Source organism: Babylonia areolata, chromosome 2 (assembly GCF_041734735.1).
Source record: "Babylonia areolata isolate BAREFJ2019XMU chromosome 2, ASM4173473v1, whole genome shotgun sequence".
Classification (NCBI taxonomy): domain Eukaryota; kingdom Metazoa; phylum Mollusca; class Gastropoda; order Neogastropoda; family Buccinidae; genus Babylonia; species Babylonia areolata.
In genome coordinates this window covers 21,385,950-21,410,534 of record NC_134877.1, presented here as the reverse complement: position 1 = coordinate 21,410,534, position 24,585 = coordinate 21,385,950, and the positions used below count along the sequence as shown (strand labels likewise).

Here is a 24,585-nt window from a genome sequence, read left to right as displayed (position 1 = left end):
AACCCGTAGTTTGTATCCTTTTGATCATCAATTATGAAGGAAGTTGTTTTCTCTCTGTCTCTTCTCTTTATAACTCTCTCTCTCTCTCTCTCTCTCTCTCTCTCACCATGCCTTTAAAAATGATAATACAAAATAGCAAACACGTGCGTACTTAACATGCACACGCGCGCGCGCCACGCTCTCGACTGAAACTCCAAAGCCGGCGCTTCGTATTTCACAGAAGAAAGTGCACCATCTGGTTGCCGAAGCTTACACTGGGATGTATGCCAGCTGCCCGCGTGAAAGCTCGTTTGGCCAACACGACTGTTGCGTGTGCGCAACTGATTGTTAAAAGAATGCTTGGGCCCCGGTAACCTTAAGCGGCCGAGGCGGGCTGTGTGCATCCAGTTGTTTGTCAAGTTACTTTTTTGCCTCAGCGGTCAAGTGCAAGATGAATACTTAAATTTGAAAAAAAAAAAAAAAAAGAAAGAAAGAAAAAAACAAGTGGGGAAAGAAATCGAAGAAACACGTATTAAAGCCTTCGAGCAGACGACATTTAACATGTGGCGAAAAGGTGGGCCGGTTGTCGTGAAACTGTTATGTCTTTGGGTTGTTTTCGGGGCATATAGATTCTGGAAATACACGACGAATGACGAAGAAGGATTTCAAACAGCGAAAAGACCGAGTTTTGTCCATGGAAATAACAGGCGAGAGTCAGCGGATCAAGTTTTCAAGAACGACAGAGAATTGTCGAATTACCAACCTGTGCAATGGGACGTGATGAAAGGGTGGCAGCCTGACCGAACAGGTGAGGACCTTGTTAAAATTTAATTCTATCAGTTATTTTGGTTACCAGGTTCTGAGAATCGACATTTGCTGCACGCAGTGGTCGCTTTTGATTACATGTGTGTGTGTGTGTGTGTGTTTTCCACACTGAGATAACCAGCCAGTTTACAAGGTGTCCTACTTTATTTCTTCATTTTCATTTATTTTTAAATCAGGGGAGCGGTGGAGGAAAGGAGTCTATGCAAACGATTTTTTACAGTGCGCGCGCGTGTGTGTAGGAGTATGCGCTCGCTCGATCATGCTTGTTAGATTCTTTTTCTTCTTTTTTTAAATACCATTTTAAGTGGATCAAAATGTTTCAGGATGACTCTGTCTCCCTGTCTCTCGCCCTCTCTCTCTGTCTCTCTGTCTCTCTATCTATCTATCTATCTCTCTAGTGGGTGGGAGTAGAGAGGCGTGTGAATGGCATTGACTGACACAATGCATGAGTGTATCATTGTATGCAGAATATGGGTGTGTGTGGTGTTCAATTGAACATGCAAATTACATGACTGACATGTAACATTTTACGCGTATGACAGGCTGTTTTCTTGCCCCGCCATAAGGGCAGCGATATTCCGTTTTGAGGGGTGTGCATGCTGGATATGCTCAAGTTTCCCTAACCCACCGAACACTAACATGAATTGCAGGATCTTTGACGTGCGCATTTGATCTTCTGCATGCGTATGCACACAAAAGGGGTTCATGTCTGCACATATGTTCACCTGGGAGATCGGAAAAATCTCCACCATTAACCGGCCTTGATTAACACGACAGGTGCGCCGAAAACAGGGATCGAACCGGCGAAAAGTCGGCCACCGCACCTGATTCATAAAGGTACTTTGGACCTGTATTTTCAACAACAAAAAACTCAGTTTTGAATTATACACGGGAAAACACTTGAATGAAGAAGGCGGGTGGAGGTAGGAAGGGGTAGGGGGCCCGGGGAGGGGGGTGCTTACCGAAATTTAGTAATAAACAGGAAAACTTATTTATATTGAAATAACTGCTTTCTGCTTTGGGGAAAGTTTGACGTGCGGATTATGCATCAGAAATTTGAAATTAAATGTAAATATTGGAATCCGACACTGATGAAGAAAAAAACACCTGTTTTCGTGTAATGCGTTTTACAATGCATTACAGAATTACACTTTTTAAATCTCTCTCTCTCTCTCTCTCTCTCTCTCTCTCTCTCTCTCGTACTTTGTTTCCACCCGACCGAGATTCTTTTTGTAGAGCTAGACGTGAATACAAACGTATGTTGAAAAGAAAAGAGAAACAGTTTAATGATGCTTTATTAATAGAATTACAACGTTCAGTAGATAACCAAAAATAATTCTGGAACTCCATGCACAAAATAACAAGGAAGAGAAAACAACCTATAAATAATATTAATTTACATAAATGGTTTCAACATTTTAAAGAATTGTTAGAAAAAAGTGAAGATCATAATTTTATTAGTAATCTATCACAGGGGTTTGATGAAAATAATGAGAGCAACATTGATGAAGAGCATTTCATAGACAACGATGATAACGATAATTTGAATCGTTGTATTTCAGTAGAGGAAATTCTGTTTGCTTTGAGAAAATTGAAGAAGCGGAAAGCTACAGGACCAGATGGAATTATATGTGAATTGTTAAAGAATGCATGCAAATCTAATTTAGTTATAGACTTTCTGGTTAAGTTTTTCAATTATTTATTTGATAGAGGTATTTATCCTGAAAATTGGACTGAGTCAATTGTTCTTCCATTGTACAAAAAAGGTGATACTAAGAATACCAATAATTATAGAGGAATTTCCCTGTGTAACGTATGTAGCAAATTACTTAGCGCTGTAATAAATAGGAGACTCCAGGAATGGGTGGAGGAACACAATATTACAGGAGAATTTCAAGCCGGATTTAAGCGGAATTACACTACTGTGGACCATATGTTTACATTAATGGCTTTCATACAGAAACAATTTTGTTTGAATCGCAACTTAAATGTTGCTTTCATTGATTTTGAGAAAACCTTTGATTCTGTCAATAGAAGTATACTTTGGCCTATTTTATTGAAAAATGGAATACGTGGAAAAAAAATATAAATGTATTATGAGTATGTATGATTCTGTAAAGGCAAGGGTGCGATGTGGTGCTGCTTTATCAGAATACATCATTTGTACATCTGGGATTAAACAGGGTGATATTTGTTGTCCAGTTTTGTTTTCTTTCTTTATTTGTTAATGAATTGACAGAGGAAGTAATTAAAAATGGAAGGCATGGTGCAACATTTATAGGCGATGTTTTGGAAATTTTCATTCTTCTTTTAGCTGATGATGTAGCATTAATATCAGAAACAGTAATAGGGTTACAAAGTCAATTGAATAGTCTACAATGAGCCGCTGCTTCTTTGCAACTAAAAGTGAATATGAGTAAAAGAAATATAATTGTATTTAGAAAGGGAAGTTATTTGTCTGTAAGAGAAAGATGGACCTATAACGGAACTGTAATGCCCATTGTGAATGTATACAAATATTTAGGTATTTATTTTTCTACACGTTTGAGTTTTACATTTCCATGTAAAAACCTTGCAAATAGAGCAAAAAATGCATTGTTATATGTCATGAAGAAATTGTCATTAGTACAAAATGAATCTCTGAAATTATTCCTAAAAATATTTGATTCTCAGATCCAGCCTATGATACAGTACGGGGCAGAATTATGGGGTCTTGACTCTGCTGCTATACACTGTGAAAAAATTCATCTATATGCTTTGAAAAAATTTTTAGGGGTCTCCCTTCAGACACCAAATGATCTCGTCTATGGTGAGACTGACAGATACCCAATATCGTTGCTCTCTACTGCTAAATGTATTAAGTACTGGCTCAAGTTAACACAAATGGATGAACACAGATTGCCATATAAAGCATATAAAATGTTGTTAGACTTAGATAATAAGGGTAGAAGAAATTATGTTTCAAATGTTAGAAAGAAATTACATGACTACGGTTTTGGTTTTGTATGGCTAAATCAAGGTGTTGAAGATATACGTGTTTTTTATTCGTTTGTTCCGCGAAAGATTGGTTGATTGTAGATGGCAAAGTTGGAATTCTCATATCCAGGACAGTGACAGATTTAATGTATACAGAATGATCAATAATTTGCATAGTGTTCCAATTTATGTGCGTATACATATTGCTAGAGGTTTGAAGTATTTAATGACGAAATTTAGATTCGGTATCTCTGATGTTTTTACTCATCAGTATCGTTATAGGCAGTCAAACATTTGTAATTTGTTATGCCCATTATGCAAAGAATCAACTGAAGATGAAGTCCATTTTTTGCGTAGTTGTCCAGCATTGAGAAATATTAGAACGATTAATTCCACTCAAATTTTATAGACAGCCTTGTTTATTTAAACTCTTTTGTTATTGTCGTCTACGAACGAAACTATTGTACAACATTTTGCTTTATATTTACATAGAGCATTTAAACAACGCAGTGCTTATGTAACGTAATTTTTCTTTGTAGTAATATGCGACTTAATGTCAATTCCGTGTGTACCCCCTTCTAAGGGGCTATGGCCTATATGAATAAAACATCTGCATCTACATCTCTCTCTCTCTCTCTCTCTCTCTCTCTCTCTCTCTCTGGTAAATTGGAAGAATAGACCATGTCTGAAATTGTCATCCTTAAATTTTAGGGGAAAAAACGTTTTGAGATCTCTCTCTCTCTCTCTCTCTCTCTCTCTCTCTCTCTCTCTCTCTCTCTCTCTCTCTCTTTCGCTCCCCCCTGTCTTCCTCTTTCTCTCTCTCCCTCTCTTTCTCTTCGTATCTGTCGCATGATGTAGCCAGGTGCAAACTGGCTCTAATTATTGGCTTTTTATTTATCGGTGTAGACAATATAAGTCGTACTCCATCTACACTATGTATAGTGACAAGACACTAAATACGAACACTTTTCCTACAAGCTGACAATAAAAGTCGTACTCCATCTACACTAGGTATAGTGACAAGACACTAAATACGAACGCTTTTCCTACAAGCTGACAATAATTTTCGGACAAGCTGTTCTTTCGCTGTCGGCTATAATTCACACAATAGCATAGTCAAGCCATAAGAATATGTTCACGTTCTTGTGATAATGGTTAAATGTGTGCAGCGTTTCCTCTTGGTCCCGGGTGGTAGTTATTCCCAAAGTTGCAAAGGTCTCGAAAGTATGTGGAGAAGTGAGTGCATTAGTATAGAAATATGATAATAAATAATAGCATAAATCAATGAAAATAGATATAAACCATAACGGAAGGAAGATAAAGAGATGAAAAGAAAAGACTAGAAAAATAAGTGATGAAAAAGATAAATATGAAAGAAGGAAGTGAAAAGAAGGAATAGACTGATTGTTGAATGCATGAATGAAAGAAAGAAAGAGAAAAGAAGAAAGAAACTGAGACAAAGACTGTGCGAAAAACCAGATAGCTCCTTGAATTGATGTGAACAATAGAATTTGATCGTTGAAAAAAAAAAAAAGAGTTTTATGTAGATTCGTCATGTTTCATACTGATTCAGACACAGTAAAAGCGATTTCATTTCCTTACATTTAACAATTCCATAGTAGCCTAAATCAATCGATAGGTTAAAAGATCCTGATACAGTCCTTTAGACAAATTCTCTAGAGTTTATGATATAATTCGAAGATTTTAAGATTCTGATCTCACATCGTCTGTTCAAAACAAAAATCTTAGATTTTTTAATCCGAATTTTACTGGTCCATCAGTTTGAGAAATCAGCACAGATTAATCGCACGCATCAACACAGCTATACCGACTCCAAACAAAGCTACCAGCAACCCCCTCATACATACATGCGCAGCCTCTCCCCCTCCCCCCCCCCCCCCCCCCACACCACACACACCCCTTACCCCCCACACACACACATACAAGCATACACAGCACCAAAACACACACACACACACACACACACACACACCTCCCTTCCGTGATTGAACCAGGATCAAGTCCGAACAGCTGGTGTCAGTGGCGGTCAATTTTAATCAAATCCTACATCCATTGATTGAAGCTCAGTGAGAATTGGTCTCAGGGTGTGTGAGAGACAAAGAGTCAGACAGACCCAAAGAGACGAGACATAGACAGATTATGATGATAGCCAGATGATGATGAGTAGAAAGTTGATCAGAATGTTGGGGAGGTGGGGTTCATAAACAATAATTCTTAATGCTCTGCCGTTGATCATATCTTCAAATTCTATGCTGCCATAAAGAAATGTATCGGCAGAAAGGTAGAAAAAATGTCCATTGTTTTGTTGACTTCAGAAAGGCTTTCGATTCTGGTCGACATGGCAAACTTTTGGAATGTATCCGAAATAATGGAGTGAGAGGAAGTTGTTTTTTTCCTGATCACTGAGAGCAGTGTATCATTCATTATTATCGTGTGTTCGTTTTAAGTATGAATTGCCAGAGATGTTTGAATGTCCTACTGGAGTAAAATATAGATGTATTTTGAGTCCCACATTATTTTCATTATTTGTCTGTCAGTTAGCAAACTACGTGGAAGAAAAGGCTAAACATGATATCCAGTTATTTCCAGGTATTATGTAATTATTTTATCGTTTGCAGGTGATGTAGCATTACTGTCAACCACTTCAAAGGGACTCCAGAATCAACTGAATTATAAAAGACATGTTGTAACAAAATGAAGCTATGTGTGAACATCGACAAGACAAAAGTGATGTTGTTTAGAAAAGGAGGATTTCTAGGAAAACACGAAAAGTGGTTTTATGATGGGAAAAGACTGGGGGTGGTAAACAGTTATTGTTATTTAGGATTTACTTTCACAGCTATAACTAGTGTTATTAAAGGTTCAGCACATCTAGCAGCTAAAGGTAAGAAAGTTGTCATACATCCCCAAAAAAAGTGTTCCAAAGGTACAAGAAATGACAAGTGATATTTTCTTTTAAATCTTTGGTGTCAAGGTCCACCCAATGTTGTTATGAATATGCATCAGAAGTATGGGGATTAAATAGACAAGAACATTTAGAAAAAGTGTACTTGATGTATGTAAAGATACCAGGGTGTTCCAGACAGGATGCCAAATAAGGTGTTATATGGAGAATTGGGGATACATTCATAATTTTTTTTTTTTTTTACATGACTTCTTTACGCTATTTGTTCAAATTGTTGCAAGTACATATTGAAAGACTAGACCTCACAAAGCTAATGTTATGCTGCTTGAATTAGAAAAAATCGGGTCAAAGCTGTTGGGTACAAAAGTAAGGGAAATGTTGTGCCAGACTGCTTCATTATTGTTTGGCTTCAACAAAGAGTAGGGGTGTAAAGTGTATTGGGGTGTATTTAAACAGAGACTTGTTGACTGGTTTATGCAAGAATTGGATGAAACGATTAGGGAAGGCAATAGATACAGTATATGCAGAACATTTAAGATTTTTGAAAAAAGAAAAACATTCCTGTGATATGTATTGCTTCCAGGTTTCTATTACTCAGTTAAGATTGAATGTTCTCCCTCTAAACAATAACATTCTTCGATACACCTGGAACTATCCTTTTTTGACGTCATCCAGCTGAAAATGAACGCCACTTTTTGTTCCATTCTTTGTTCTCAGAGCAAAATTTCGTAAGCAATCGGCAACTTACCCATTCTTTATTTACTCAAAGCAACAAATGTTTATCCTAGACATAATGTATTCCGGTATATGTTCTATGCAGTTAACAGAAGGCAGAAGACTACCTTTTAGATACTACCACTATATTTGACGTATTTTTCAGATGAACACGGAGTCAAATTCTGATTTCTATTTCTCCAGTACATAAACGACGGGTTGTTAAGTATAAAGTGATGACGCATTGTCGTTCCCATAAATCAAATATCTTTGATGATGTGCGTCCATACATTCCTGTTTATATCAGGAAAGTATACCCCCACAGTGAAAAAAGACAAGGAATCTACTTTGTTACCCTTGCCCCCCACCCGACCCCTACCCTATGCCATTGGCACCCGCTATATGTACTGTGGTCAGAGGCTGATGTATATTAAACTTATGGGTTCTGAGAGAATCCTCCCCCATATTCTTCTTCTTCTTCTTCTTCCTCTTCCTTCTATTATTCCGTGCTTCTGAACTCTCTCTTCTTCTGCTTTTGTCTTTAAAAAAGCACCGCCTTTCACATTGCGTATGTTTGTTTTTTGACGAAACTCGCGCACTCTGATCAGGTTTATTTACTTAACTGTCAAGTAACACACGGAAAAGTTACAGGCTTAAGGTATCAGGGACATGTACAATATTTGTTGTTGTTTTTTTATTTGTATCTATTATGTTTTTTAGGTGATTGGATGTCATGGTAAACGAGACCTGGTGGCGAAGGTGGGGGGTAAGATTAACCAGTAAGCTGATGCCAATTTAAAGATCGGAAAGCAAATGGTAAAATCGATTACACATTAAAGCGCAATACGAGATGTTTCATGACATTTGGTGCAGGGAATTTCAATGAGGAAAGAGAAAGGGTAGGGGAAACTGGCCAACACACACACACACACACACACACACACACACACTCTGTCTCTGTCTGTCTGTATGTCTCTCTGTCTCTGTCTGTCTGTCTCTCTCTCTGTCTCTTTCCCTCTCTCATATTCACACACACACACTCTCTCTCTCTCTCACACACACACACACACACTCACACACACACACACAAACAAACAAGCACTCACACACGTATGTAAGCACGCACGCACCCACGTACACACACACACACACACACACACACACACACACACACACACACACACACACACACACACACACCAAAAAACAAAAAGACACGGCGTCCGAAAGCGTTCGCACGCAACACGCAGTGGAAGATGCGCGATCAGGCCGGAATGCGAAAGCTTGAAAAACAACGTTTTCAAGGCAACCTGTGCAAGCTGCTGCTGACTGGGAGGCCTCAAGTGCAAGTCAGCACATCTCACCTTATAAAAAAGAAAAGAAAAAGAAAGGCTGGGATGTTACTGTTTGTCAGATGGCTGTCAACTAACTTGTCGATCCCAGCTTATCTCTTCGTCGTATCTGCACTGCTATTTCCCTTTTTTAACAGCCGTCTTTAGTTATCAAGTCTATTGGAAGTAAGATTTTATAGAGTCTTGGTTGTTAATGCGACACATAAAGAGCGGGCAGTTATAAAACTCCCCACTGAACCACCCAACCAGCCTAAGTAGACCTGTTACAGAATCTGTCCAAACACCGTTAAATACCACTTGCTGTTTCACGAGAGAGAGAAACAACAAACGAACTATGTTGTTGGAACTCAAATCTTCACAATACATATAACCTTTTTCTTTTCAATAGAACTAAATAGAAAAGGAGAAAAAAAAAAAACAACCAGACTTGTTTATGTGTATTATATGTTCCTCGATTAAAGAAATGTTGTTTTGCTGTTGTTGTTTTTTTAATAATAAACGTTCTATTTATTCTTTAGACAGTTTTGACGTTATTCTTTTTGTATAATGTGTGCCAGTGAACAAAAATGCATGTTTCTAACGATCCGATGCCCCAGTGGGTACATGAAATAAACTACTTGCCTTGCTTTGGAGTGGGTGTGAAGGGGCTAGAGGGAGAGTAGTGATAGAGTGAAAAAGACCGCTGCAGCTGGGACGACGCCAGCCCCTCACCCCCACCCCCCGCGACCCCTAAGGAAAAAAAAGCTGTCGAATTAAACACCACCACCGTTAGGAGTGATGGCCTGGAGGTAACACGTTCGCTTAGGAAGCGAGAGAACCTGAGCGCACTGGTTCGAATCACGGCACAGTCGCTAGTATTTTCTCCCCCTCCACGAGACCTTGAGTGGTGGTCTGGACGCCAGTCAATCGGATGAGACGATAAACCGAGGTCCCGTGTGCAGCATGCACTTATCGCACTTAACAGAACCCACGGCAACAAAAAGGGTTGTCCCTGGCAAAATTCTGTAGAAAAATCCACCTCGATAGGAAAAGCAAATAAACAAATAACAACTGCAGGCAAGTTTGTTTTTTTGTTGTTGTTTTGTTTTTGTTTTTAATGGGGGGCGCTCTCAGTGTAGCGCTCAATGTAGCGACGCGCTCTCAGTGTAGCGACGCGCTCTCAGTGTAGCGCTCAGTGTAGCGACGCGCTCTCCCTGGGAAGAGCAACTCGAATTTCACACAGAGAAATCTGTTGTGACAAAAAAGAGCAGTACAATACAATAATACACCACCAGGATGAACCGTCAAAACAGGCCCGGATTCAAAAGCGGACGTTTCTTTATCAGGTTTTTCCTTTTCCCTTTTGTCCTCCCCCTTTTGTCCAGCCCATCCCAGGCTGGAGTTTATTTGGAGGGGAAAAAAAGATAGATAACAGAAAAGGGGGGGCAGACGAGGGAAACAGCTGGGGTGCATCAAGCACACAACGGCTCAGAGCATGCAATATGGGCGATAATGCACAGAACGCGGTAAGAACGTGCAAATGGATCGTTAAACAAATCATTTCCTTTCCTTTCTCGTGTATCCTTATGTCAGCTGTTTCTCTCTGTCTCTCTGTCTGTCTCTGTCTCTCTCCCTCTCTCTCTCTCTCTCCCACTCCATCCCTCTCTCTCCCTCTCTCTCTCTTCCCCTCTCTCTGTCTCTCTCTGTGTCTCTGTCTCTTATTTCATTTATCATATTGTGTTTTCTTCAGTTTAACGTCTATTCACTATAAGCGTTTTTAGACGTTCATATTGTGTGTATGTGTGTGCATGCGTGTGTGAGGGCATGGTGTAAAGAAGCTTCCAGCTTATCCACTCTACCTTCAATAAAACATTTGTCATTGTCATCTCTCTCTCTCTCTCTGTCTCTCTTTCTCTCTGTGCCTCCCTCTCTCCCTCTCTCTTCCTCTTTTACCCCCACCCCCCACCCCCATCTCTCTCTCTTCTTAAATCGAATTTCTTAGAATGTACAGGGGAAAGGAAATCCCCGCGTCCAGGGTTGTGTGCGTTGTTTCCAACAATCTATTCGAGTCAGACTCGTGATATTCGTGAGGGCCTTCAGAGGAGGGGGCAGGTGTAGAGGTGGTACATGTCTTTTGTTGTTGTTGCTGTTATTGGGTTGTTAATTCGTGGCACATTGTGTTATGTATATCATGTATAGGTATATGTGTGTGCTTGTGGGAATATATACCGTCTTTCGTAATTCGATCCCGAAACCACAAAGTTTTCGTGAAAAATCGTGTGTGTGAATGGTGTCATGCATTTTTCGTGAAGTCACGCGAGCAGGTTGTGTGTGTGTGTGTGTGTGTGTGTGTGTGTGTGTGTGTGCTAGCAGCAGTTAAAGCAGCAGTTGTGTTAACAGTTCTAGTGATACGAGTTGTTCGTTTAACGTCCTCTTACGTAATGTGCTCTCAGATGTGTGTGAGAGGGAGAGACAGAGAGTGAGTGAGTGAGAGACAGAGAGAGATACATAGAGAGAATGAGAGAACACAACATGAGTAACTGCTTAAAGATTCGCCTCGTCTGTGATCACTGGGCCAGAAGTACAGATCAATGAAATGTAGGGTTATTTATTTATTCCTCTGCCAAGCTGTGCCCAATATTGTATTTCTTCCTTTACTTTCTCTTTTTTTATGGTCGAAGGTTTCTTATCGTTTCTTCTCACCTCCCCCCACGCCCCCCCCCACCCCCGCACCCCCCAACCCTCGCCCCCAAATGGAGAGGGTATGTGGATGTCTGGTGAGGTGGGTTGGGGGTGATATCTATTTCTGTCTACTTGCGCAAGAAGTAATACCTGTGGCGAAAATGTATGCTGCATGAATATTATATACTTTCACCGCAGGGAAGCCGATGCGTGTTGGCTACAAACTGATTTATCTGATAATAATGATAATGATCATAATGATCAGGGTGATAAGAAGTAGGAAAGGGGAAGGAGTGATAATAGTAAATGTTATGAGGAGGACAGTAATGATGATAATTATTATTATATTAACAGTAATATTGATAACATTGATGATAATAATAATAATGATAATAGCCTAATAATTTCATTGCTGTTGTTATAGATGCTGTTATTCATTATTGTTGTTATTGTTATAATTCATTTCTCGTCATCATTTTTATCAATATCACCATCATCATTTCCTGTAGTATTTGTTCATTATGCATGGCGCCTGTCCGATGATCCAAGGCGATTTAGAATATATGACTGCACAAAAAAAGACATCTTCAGTCAAAATGAATATTGTCGACACTGACGGCCATATCTGTTGATTAACGATACAACACAACTCAACACACACACACACACACACACACACACACACACACACACACACACACACGCACGCACACACACACACACACACACACACACACACACCTACCCCATACTTAGGCTAAATACCAACATTAGTGGGTTTATATCAAACTGTATCGACATGAAAATGATACAGCAAAGGAGGACAGGAAACACGACTGTACAAACTGTTGGCTCAGATTGATTTCACGTTCCGAGTGCGACAACATTGGCTTGGAAAAGCGTGACTCATTCGAAGGTACACACCTCGATTTTTAGCACCCCAGACCATCTCTCGGGGTATGGTGGTGGTGGGTAAAAAGTTGTTGTTTTTTAACAATAGCATAGTTTAGTTTGTTCTGATACAGGTAACCGGTTAGCCCCCAGACCATCTGTTGGTGAATGGTGGTGGTGGGTAAAAAAAAAAAACAACATTTTACCATAGCTTACTTTAGTTATCATACGAGTAAACCTACGTCACAGCCTAAAACTACCCCTCAGCTAGATTTTACCTGGGATCATTCTGGGCTCGCCGGTAACTGGCTCTCTCCCGCTTCTCCCCATTATAACTTAGGGTTTGTGAGCGCATCGGCTTACGGCCTCGTGAAACAGCTGTCGACTTCCGGCAAAGAGAGGACACGGGCTCTCAAGGCAATGGCAGAAGCAGCAGAAAAGAGTTCCAGCTCGAACTAGGCGCACGATGGCTCAGTGGTTAAAACGTCTGCCAGAAAGGTGACTCATTCCTGGAGTGGCGACCACCCTGGAGGCGCGGGTTCGAACTTGCTGAGGACCAGAAAACAAAAGGCGGCAATACAAGGGCATCCAGGAGTCATGACCCGGTCCCCGTAGACTGTAAGGAGTTCAGGGCCGAAACACGTGACTGAAGGGGGCTTCTTCTCTGAAGACCATATACTGTCCAGCTCTCCCTAGATTTTCTTATCATTAACAGGGCGCGGCGAGGGGGGTTTCTACTTTAATAGCCTTTATTGATTCTATATGATCCAAAATTTTGATTTATTCCTGGGGTCATTTCAAGCTCGCCATTGATGAGGGTCGGTAGGGGGTTGGTGGTAAATCTAACTAGGGTAGGGGGATATTTCTGACTTACTGAAGTTCACCCCCAAAGGGTCCTTTTAGGCTAGTCAGCACAGACTCCTGGAGTTAATCTGCACTAGCCAGATTTGACCCCAGGGTGCACGAATCATACCTGAAAACCTGGGACCGTTGTTTGTGTTTGCAGTGGGCCTGTTTTGTAATCAGCGAGTAACCATGGGCGGCTTCGCTAAACTGACATTTATTGTAGCCAGTTTTCACAAGCTGTTATAAAATATACGACATCTTTTAATGTTCACATTGAATAACACTTTAAAGTGACAGAAAGGTTAGTTGCGCGCAAGATAACCCAGAACACTTCAAACGCATCTGCAGCACAGTCATGTCACCCAGTCTCGAAAGAAATTCATTCAGTGCGTGCATGCGTGCGTGTGTGTGCGCGTGTAAATTGTGGGAGCAAGATGTGAGTGTGGCCGCATAAATGTATGCTTTTGCCTTATTTGTAGCGCGCGCGTGTATGTGTGTATGAATTGTGAGAGGTAGATGTCAGTGTGGCCGCACAAAGGACTGTATGTGCCTTATTTGTCAGTTGTGGGATCGACGTTACATGTGTGTCTGAGTGTGTGTTTTTATGTGCGAGTGCGCGCGCGCGTGAGAGAGAGAGAGAGAGAGAGAGAGATTGCCTGCGTTGCTCCGAATGCTGCTTCATGTGTTGTTTAGACTCATGTATGCCATTGTGTGTGTGCGTGCGTGTGTGTGTGTGTGTGTGTGTGTGTGTGTGAACATGTACGTGCACGCTTCTGTGAGCATGCAAGGCGTCATGTGGCAGTACACATGTTCGCTGAACGTGGATCACGTTTGTTCTTATTTTACTTCAGTCGTTTGCCTCCCTTGTACCTTTCATTTTCATTATGTTATAATGTATTACTTATCTCTTTATCTATCTGTTTCATCTCAGGCTGTTTTATACACACCAACAGTGAGCTCTCAAAGTCCTGGCAAGCGCTTTTTGTTTATGTGCAGGCATGGAATGTGCTCCTTTTCATTCTATTTTATTTCATTTTCACATTAGATCTATTATCCTTTTGAAAGCAGTTGTGACAGACAGTACGTGGATATGTACACATGCTTTGATGCTTCCTTTAAAACTAAAACCGATTCTGTTGTCATACTGATGGCTGATGAAACAATAGCTCGGGGATGGCTATACAGAACAGCATCATCAACACACACATACACATGAGAAAATGTAAGCAGCCACGCACATCGTTAATCAGTAGACAAAGAATGAAAACAATTTCCAGTAAAAAAAATTAATAATTTTTTTTTTTTAAATTTTAAATATATAAAAAAAACAGATTATCCATCATTCGTTGTGTGTTTGATGGTTTTCAATGGCTTTCATCGACATAAATAATTATGTGGACGCATGTTGCTGCCTTAATGTGAACAATAGCACGTTGTCTCTACGTTAGCCTGCACAGTTATCTATTGTCTGAATTACTCATACGACCGGAACAGATGGCACATTCACCTCCCCTTGCTCCTTCCTTCCCACTACCTTCCCTTTCCGCTGCTGACTGCCTGTGGGTTGTCGAAATTCACTGCAAGAAAGAACGGAACAACCATTTCCCTTGCACTCGCTGCGACAGTCGAGTTGACTGTCCGTCTACAGTGGAATAAATGAAACAGTGTGGTTTGATAATTCATGTTGTGGTGTGCGCTGTTGATATCTTGACTAGGCCTGCTTGGTGTGTGTGTGTGTGTGTGTGTGTGTGTGAATTGTGGGAGGTAGATGTGAGTGTGGCCGCACAAATTTATGCATGTGCACGTGTCTTATTTGTTTGTGTGTTGCACAATTGATGTATCCTACCGTGCCATACCACACATACATTTTGCCTCCTCTGCGTATCATATATTTTGCCTCCTCTACCTTAGAGGTTCTTAGACGCACACGACTGACTGTCGTACATACAAGCCGTTTAATTCCATTCTATTTTCTGAATCTCGCACAATTCAACGGGATGGGAGATTAAATTGAAGGGAAGAAGGGCGGCAGCTGGGATAGTTTGGGTGGATAATGATTGCAAAACATTTCATTTCTTTAGATACGATGTGGTTAGAGACATACACTTCTTTTTATTTTTTATTTTTCCAACCTTTACGTTATTTCATGCATCACTGTATGCGAATTGTTTCCTGTCCCATTTTTCAATTCGGATATGGTATGCGGCGTCATTTTACAACAGTCATTGTGATATCATTTCTTTCGCGTCAGTTCAGTTCTGCTTTGATGGATTTGTAATTACAGAAATGGTTATAAGGTATTACATTTTTGTGAATATGTCGTAGTCAGTGATTTTTTTTTTTTTCATCTCTACACCCTTAATGCCTACTGTGTGCGTGTATGCGTATATATATATATATATATATATATATATATGTGTGTGTGTGTGTGTGTGTGTGTGTGTGTGTGTGGATGTATAGATAGATAAAAATCCCTCTCCATCACACAGTCATTGGGCGCTTTGAATTGCCTTCTTCACAATTTTTAATGAATTTTATTCAAATCGTCTTTACACAGTCATTTTCATAATGACGAAAAAGTTTTATGTCTGCGCCTGTTACATTCCGCGACTGTGTTCTTCAGTTATGTGAGAGAGGGGGGAGGCGGAGAGAGAGAATGAATGAATGAATGATTTTTCCTTAATTAAGGAAGCGGAACAAGCAAGGACATGTTGTTGTTTTTTTCCATCCGGCCCTCAGGGCAAATGAATTGAACAAGCAAACAAAACAAAACAAAAAATATGCAATAATGTTGATGATAACAATAATATAATATTCATCATAATCATAATAAGGAAATAAAAAATAATGAAATAACTTATAACAAGAGAGGCAAGGCCTTCAAGACTCACTTGTGATAAATTAAGTCCCCTAGCATTAATTACAGAGTAATTTCCCTTTTTTACTATCTGCACCAAAAACGTTTGCAAAATAAATAAAAATTCCATGCTTAGCAAAAGAAGTTCCTGTTTGAACAGAAAATGATAATAATGACTCCTCTTCTTGTTGTGTCAGAATAAGAGGTCAAAGTGCCAAGTTTAGAGAATACAAAAAATATAAATATAACAGTAAATGCAGTTTGCATATAATTAGGCTTCTTTTTTATTTTTTTGTGCCCATCCCATAGGTGCAATATTGTTTTAAACAAGATGACTGGAAAGAACTGAATTTTTCCTATTTTTATGCCAAATTTGGTGTCAACTGACAAAGTATTTGCAGAGAAAATGTCAATGTTAAAGTTTACCACGGATACACACACACACACACAGTCACACAAAAAATAATAAAAAAAGAGAGAGAGAGAGAGAGAGAGAACAAAATAATATATTGGCAAGAAAGACATATATACAAATATTGTAACGGACACTTCACACACACAAACGAATACACTTACATATACATAACTGTATAACCATCCGTGATGATGATAATAATAAATCAATAACAAGAATAATGATAATACTAATAATAAGAGAGAGAGAGATGTGGATGACTAGCAGAGACAGATGAAAGCAAGAAAAGAAACAAACATGGAAACAGTACGAATATGACTTCCTTTAATTACCAATAATTCCCAGATAACGATTTTCATTTGAGCCGAAATATTGGTAATACGAAAAGGCTTGCAAGGCTTCACAGCCCCCGGATTTCCGTGTTTCCATTCACGTCTCTGTCGGGTCCTGTCCTCATGACTGATTTGTCGTGAAACTCGATGCCAGGGTTAAGAGGATTGTTCGTGTGTGTGTGTGTGTGTGTGTGTGTGTGTGTGTGTGTGTGTGCGCGCGCGCGCGCGTGTGTGTGTGTGTGTGTGTGTGTGTGCGCGCGTGCGTGTGTGTGTGTGTGTGTGTTTAAATGGTGAAAAATCTGATTTCTTTAGCATTTATAAGGATGTACGACAAGGAGAAAATCTCTCGACTTTGCTTTTTTTTTTCTCTGTATCTCAATGATTTGGAGTCGTATTTGACTGAGCATAAGAGTCCATCTGTTGATCTTTTATTGAATGTTAACATTTCAGAGTTAGATACATGCGATTTTTTGTACTGTTGTATGCAGATGACACAATTTTACTTTCGGAGACGAAAGAAGGATTACAACAGTCCCTCAATGTTTTTCACAAATATTGTTTAAAATGGAAACTAGTGGTTAATGTAAAGAAAACTAAAGTGATGATATTTAATACTGCAAACAAGTAAAAGCCTGTTTTTAAGTTTGGTGATGCATGTTAGGATGTTGTCGATTTTTTTAAAATATCTTGGTATCGAATTTAGTAGAAACGGAACTTTTTACAAAGCTTAAAAAAAAATATTTATGAACAGGCTCAAAAAGCTATGTTTTCGTTACTTCAGTCAGCCAGAAATCAAGATTTACCTTTACATATCGTTTTGGACATGTACCAGTCTATAATTGTTCCTATTTTGTTGTATGGTGCAGAAATATAGGGTTATGAAAATGTAGATATACTTGAAAAATTATAATTGAAATTTTTGAAACGCTTGTTCAAACTGAACAGGAATACTATGACCCAAATTGTTTATGGAGAAACTGGTATTTATCCAATTAGTGTGTTAGTGAAAATGAGATTAGTTTGATTTTGGACCATCTTACTGATATCAGACACAGAAAAATATTCTGTGAAAATATATTTGATATTACTTGATTTATATCGAAATGGTATTAATTCTTCAAAATGGATTAGTTATATCAGACAAATTTTAATAGAAACAGGGTATGACTGTTTGGGATGCTCAGTTCTTCTTCGAGAGGGAATCTTTCTGCAAAAATGTCAACATTGCTTTGACATATGGTTTTCAAAAAATATGGAGACATGCTCTAGAGGCGAGTAGTACATGTTTCATCGAAATTTCAAAAATGGATTTGGAAGAGAAAAGTATATAAATCAGATGCCTGATAATTACGTTATCAGCTTCTTCAGATTTAGAAGTAGTAATCATAAGCTGGAAATAGAAACAGGGAGACATACCACGAGAGTTACGGCTTTGTAAGGTTTGTAACACTTCTGTGATTGGGGATGATTTTGATACACTCTTCCTTTGAAAATTATAGGCCGAACAGACGTAATGTTTTTTCGTTTTAAAAACAGATGCTACATCAAAATGAAATCATCTAACTACAACAAATATTTATGGCTGTGTGTTGGAAAATCAGGCTCTTGCAAATGGAAATACTTTTCTGAAAATCATCGGGATTAATCCACGATATTCCCTCCGCAGAAAGAGTAGAAATTCCAACAGTTTTTCCATTTGAAAAAAATAGAAAACATTTTGTCAGACACACACATATACACACACCCGTACTTTGGCATCTGTTTGAATCAAATTCGATGGTTTAAAAAAAAAAAAAAAAAAAAAAAAAAAAGGAACAGAAACCGTCGTTTTGCTGTGGTGACTGCTACCACTACTATTGTTTAAGCTGTTTGTTCGTTTTGGGTGTAAGATGGGCATTAGACAAATGTAAAATGTCTTCAGCGAGTAACTGATTTCATTTCGTTATTTACTCAAAAGGTTATTGTTGCCAACATCTACTTACAGGCTGTGGTTGTTTATATCTTGTGTTATTCAAAAAAAGCGTTCCAAATCTAAAAAAAAAAAAAAAAAAAATAATAATAATAATAATTAAAAAAAATAATAATAATAAAGAAATTAACAATTTAAAAAAAAACGTTTTTGGAATAATTTCTTGATCATTTTTAGTGCAAAAACTGTATTTTTTCCAATCGTTCACTGCCCTGTTACCCTTCCTACACGTGCAACACGAAGGGGAAGAAAGAAGTAAAGCGACTGCTCACACACATGCGCACGCGTGCGCGAGCTAGCGAGCACACAAAAAGGGTCTGAGGGGAGACTGCTCGATGATAGTTTAGAATATTGTTTGAACAAGTGTGTTTTAATATTCCACTTGAAATTTTTGATAGTGGGGCAGTGATTGATAATTTGGGGGTGGAGATATCCAACACCAAGAGCCATAGTGTGTGAATGTTCAGAGACCATGGAACTTTTCATGTTTTAATGATGTTTTGGTTCTTGTATCTTGCAAGAATCATTATCATCATCGTCGTCGTCATCATAATCAGTTCTATACATTGAGCCGTCCATTAAAACAATAAGGATCAAGGCACATTACGTGGCGAGTGGAAATATTATTACACAAAACACACGAAAAAAAAAAGAAAGAAAAAAAAAAGATCGCATGTGTCACCCAGTCACCTAAGCAGGAGTGTGTCGCGAAACAACTGAACGTGACAAAAGACAACAAAACTTTATTCATAAACAAATGAATTAGTAGAATGAAACAAAGGAAAACGAATAATGAAACACTTGTCTGCGTCGGCCTACCCCCACCTCCCCTCCACAGAGCTCCAATATCGATTCCTCCCTTTCAACATATGTCCTTTAACATCTTACATCCACACACATCTATACGCACGCACACACACACACACACACACTCTCTCTCTCTCTCTCTCTCTCTCAAACTTATACACACACACTCACACACACACACACACACACACACACACACACACACACACACACACACACACACACACACTCAAACTTACACACATATACAACACACACACACACACACACACACACACACACACACACACACGTAACACACGCATACACACACACATACACACACACACATGTCACACACACACACACACACACACACACACAAACACACACGCGCGCGCGCACACATACACACACAAACACTCACACACACACACACACACACACACACACACACACACACGTCACACACACACACACACACACACACACACACACACACACACAACCATACACAGAGAGACAGCATTCTAGACTGGTAGAACATGATATACGTGGGAGCGTGTTTCTTCGCCGGCGCGCGACTCTCGTGTGTATGTGTGTGCGTGTGCGCGTGGACATGTGAACGTGCGCGCTTGTGTGAGCGCGTGTGTGCATTTATACTTAAGTGTCCTTATAAGAAGTATAACAATGATGTACGTACACGACCTTTTTATTTTTTTTTTTTTTTTTATTTTTTTTTTTTTAAATTTATAGGTCAACTCAGCTTCATTTCATAATTCATTTCATCAGCATGCCTTCTATTTTGTCTGCATCGTTCTGATCAAAAGTGCAACAGACACGGAGGTGTAAAGGGCTCATGTTTCGTCATATACCGTGCGCCAGGTGGCCTATTTCCCCAACACAAACACGTACAGACAACACAACAGTCACCTGGTGAAAAAAATAATTCAGAATGTAAGCTGCAGTGATGGAGGAGAGCTACGGTGACATTTTATTTCGAGTGGGATGAGAACGGCAGATTTCAGTTTTGTTTGAACCTGTGTGTGTGTGTGTGTGTGTGTGTGTGTGTGTGTGTGTGGCGTGTGTGTGTGGTGTGATTGATCTGCGTTCGTTACAGTTAAAATGACCCGTTAGACATTTTTAGAAAAGTTGATACAGTTCTTACTCTGTCGGTCTGTCTGTCTGTCTGTCTTTCTTTCTATGTCTGTCTGTCTATCTATGTATCTATCTATCTATCCCTCTTTCTCTATCTGTATCCAAATCTCTCTCTCTCTCTCTCTCATATATATATATATATATATATATATATATATATATATATATATATATATATATATATATATATATGAACCCAAATATGCGCGTGCAAGCAAAGGAGTCTGCGTGCGTGCGGGTGCGCGCGCGTGTGTGTGAAGGGTGAGGGGGTTTGTGTGTGTATGTGTGCGCGCGCGCGCGCGATAATCCGTATACATCATTGGAATGTATATACATGTACTTGTTGTTCATACACTCACACGGTTGCCCGTCATCTCCAAAAATTCTTTTCACCATGAAGCGTCTATAGACCTGTGTGTGTGTGTGCGAAAGGTTTTATCTTTGCGAATTCATATTTATGTGTGCACGTGTGTTCTCGCTGTGAATGCGTTCACATAAAACATTGATTTCTCCACATAATTCATCACACTGATGGTTCCTACAGGGGGGAATTTTAATTTCCTAGGACATACTGATACTCTACATACACTCCGTCCTCGTTAGGAACGATAATGTTACACGCAAGCCTGTTATTTCCATCACCAGATCATAACGTATTGTATATGTTCGTTTCAGTGTGGGCACGAACTGTTGCTTTATTAAATGAACGGCATCTAGATAACCTGTTTAGCGCCCATAATGAGAATCGTGGAGGTAGCTGTAATTCATGTGTGGTCGTTTCACGGACATTGTGTTCCATTGTTCATGTTGTTGATAGGCTCGTGTATGTGTGTGTGCGCGCGCGCGTGTTTGCGTGTGTGTATGTGTGTGTGTGTGTGTGTGTGCGTGTTATTTCTTTCTTTCTTTTCGTTTGTCTTTTCATTGTTTAGTGATACTAGACTGGGGAGTGGGGCGTGTGTATGTTCGCATGGGAGTTGAGGCATGGGGTACATCAGAAGAGGTGACGGGATGACTGCAGTGAATAGTGGAAAACGAAGAGCTACGAAGGACTGGGCTGACTAACAGAATTATAGCATGAATTATGACTGTGTGCGTGCGTGCGTGTGCGTGTGAGGAAGTGCGAGTTGGGGTGTAGAACCTGTGTGTGTGTGAGCTTTTTCTTTCTTTCATTCTTTCTTTCTTTCTTTCTTTAGTTCAACGTCTTTTTCACTGGTAAGTGGTATATATATACATGTGTGTGTCTGTGTGAGTCTGCCTGTGTGTGCTGTCTGTGTGTGAGTCTGTCTGTGTGTGCCTCTGTGTATGTGTGTCTGTATCTGTGTACTCTGCATACACATGTGTGCTTCTGCTAGCGTTATTGCGATGTATGAATGCGCTGTATTTCTCTCACACACGTAGCCTCTACACACCTGGGCACTTCTGATTCCGGAATCTCAGTTGTATAATTGAGTGAGTGAGTGAATAAGACAGACAAAGAGACAGAAAGACAAACATACAGAGAGGCCCCGTGGGCAAGAGGGAGGAAGAGAGAGAGAGATGCACTCGAACATTAGCTCCAAACGCACACACAGCATATTTTTAAATCCCGTTTCCTGAAATGGAACAATGCTAACATTACAGCCTCACATCTGTTCACCTCAAGGTCATTGCAAAACAAAACAAAACAAAACAAACAAAAAAACCCATCTGCCATCTGGCGCGCGCGCGCACACACACACACACACACACACACACACACACACACACAAATACCCACGCGGGCGTTTGCCTGCCTACTTCCACAGACAAAAGCAAAGACGATTTGCTGAACAATGCAAAGAACCAAATAATAATAATAATAATAACAATGATAATAATAAATAAATAGATAAAATTTCCACAAGACCTTTCGTCATTGGTGTCAGTTAAAAGCACGTGGAAAAAAATCGACAAATCGATGCTGTGTCAACGAGTCGAGCAGACTATCGTTCCCTCAGGGACAAAACAAACGCAGCCTGCCTACATGTCCAGAGTTTTATCTTACGAGAGCATGTCGCATTTAAGATTTCTTCACTCACTGCCGTCTTACTACTAATCCGTTTCTCTACACCTTCGTCAACAGCTTAACAAAAACAAAAACAGAACAAAAAGCAAGAAAGATGAAAGAAAAATATACGTCAGTTATTTTGTGATTGACAGTTCAGCAATAACTGTATCATCACCACCACAATCTCCCACCTACCACCCCCCAAAAAGTTGATAATAATAATAATGATAATAATGATGACAGTGATAATGATAGATGTGGTGCAGTCTGCACGCCATGACACGTTTTAATCAACTGAAACCAAAGACTGTTACACGTCCTCTGATGGTTTGCACAGTTTTCTCACCATCCTAATTAACAGTTCAGCCTCTGTTCCCAGTCCCTTTCCCATTATCCCCTAACGGGTTTCAGAGTACATTCAGGGCCTTTCTCGCCATCCTAATTCGCAGCTCAGTCTGCCTTCCCAATCCCTCACCGATTATCCCCGGGCCAGAGACACGAGATATTGGTGTCTAAGCCCATGATAGTTTCTACGGGACACTCGCGCACCTTCTCGCCATCCTAATCAATAGCTTTCTCACTATCTTAATCAATAGCTTTCTCGCCATCCTAATCAACAGCTTTCTCGCCATCCTGATTAATAGCTTTCTCGCTATCTTAATCAATACCTTTCTCGCAATCTTAATCAATAGCTTTCTCGACATCCCAATCAGTAGCTTTCTCGCCATCCTAATTAATAGCTTTCTCGCCATCCTGATTAATAGCTTTCTCGCCATCCTGATTAATAGCTTTCTCGCCATCTTAATCAATAGCTCAGTCTGTCTTCCCAACCCCCCTCCTATTATCCCCTGATGGGTTTCACAGAACATTCAGTCATGCACTTTCTCTTCATCCTAATTATTAGCTCGCACACTTTCTTGCCATCTAATTATCAACTCAGTCTCTCTTCCCTTTTTGTTTTCCATTATCCCATGGTGTGTTTTTTTCACAGCACACTCACGCACTTTCTCGCAATCCTGATTGATAATAGTTCATGCCCCTTCTCGCCATCGTAATTATTAACTCAAGTCCCTGTTACCAATCCCTTTCCCATTAACCCCTGATGGTTTTGTGAATACACTCGCATGCTCCATCGCCATCCTTATACTTATAACCCAGTACCTATTCCCATGCTTCTTCTCCTCCTCTTCTTCTTCTTCTTGGGCTGCAACTCCGACGTTCACTCGTGTGTACACGAGTGGGCTTTTACTTGTATGACCGTTTTTACCCCGCCACTTAGGCAACCATACTCCGTTTTCGGGGGGTGTGCATGCTAAGTATGTTCTTGTTTCCATAACTCCCCGAACGCTGACATAGATTACAGGATCTTTAACGTGCGTGTTGATTTTGATTTTCTGCTTGCCGTATACACACGAAGGGGGTTCAGGCACAAGCAGGTCTGCACACATGTTGATCTGAGAGATCGGAAAAATCTCCACCCTTTTCCCACCAGGCGCCGTCACCGAGATTCGAACATGGGACCCTCAGATTGAAAGTCCAACGCTTTAACCACCCAGCTATTGCACCCGTCAGTCCCTCTTCCCATTCCCATGATCTCCTGGTGGTGTTCGCAGTGCACTCCCGGCACCTGCTGGCGGCACTCCCCAACTGCACTCCCCGGGCTGTGGACCAGTTCCCGTGGGACGGGCTGACGAAGGAGGAGCGCAGGGAGGGGTGGTGGGTGCTGCACGTGCTGCTGGCTTTCTACATGTTCATGGCCCTGGCCATCGTCTGTGACCGCTACTTTGTGCCTTCGCTGGAGGTCCTCTGTGAACGTGAGTCCTGCCTGTTTGGTTTGATCTGTTGTGTCTGTGAGTCATTCGATCTGTTCTT

At 40.2% G+C, this 24,585-nt stretch overlaps 1 protein-coding gene across 1 annotated transcript in view; it reads left to right on the top strand.

Moving 5' to 3' along the window:
- Positions 1–234: 234 nt before the first annotated feature.
- Positions 235–24,585, top strand: part of LOC143299158 (sodium/potassium/calcium exchanger 5-like) — a 42,425-nt gene continuing 18,074 nt past the window's right edge. Inside the window, exons 1-2 of the mRNA XM_076612291.1 lie at positions 235–787; positions 24,327–24,527. Of these exons, the coding sequence (XP_076468406.1) occupies positions 541–787; positions 24,327–24,527 (448 nt within the window). The 5' untranslated portion in view covers positions 235–540. The remainder of the gene's footprint in view (positions 788–24,326; positions 24,528–24,585) is intronic.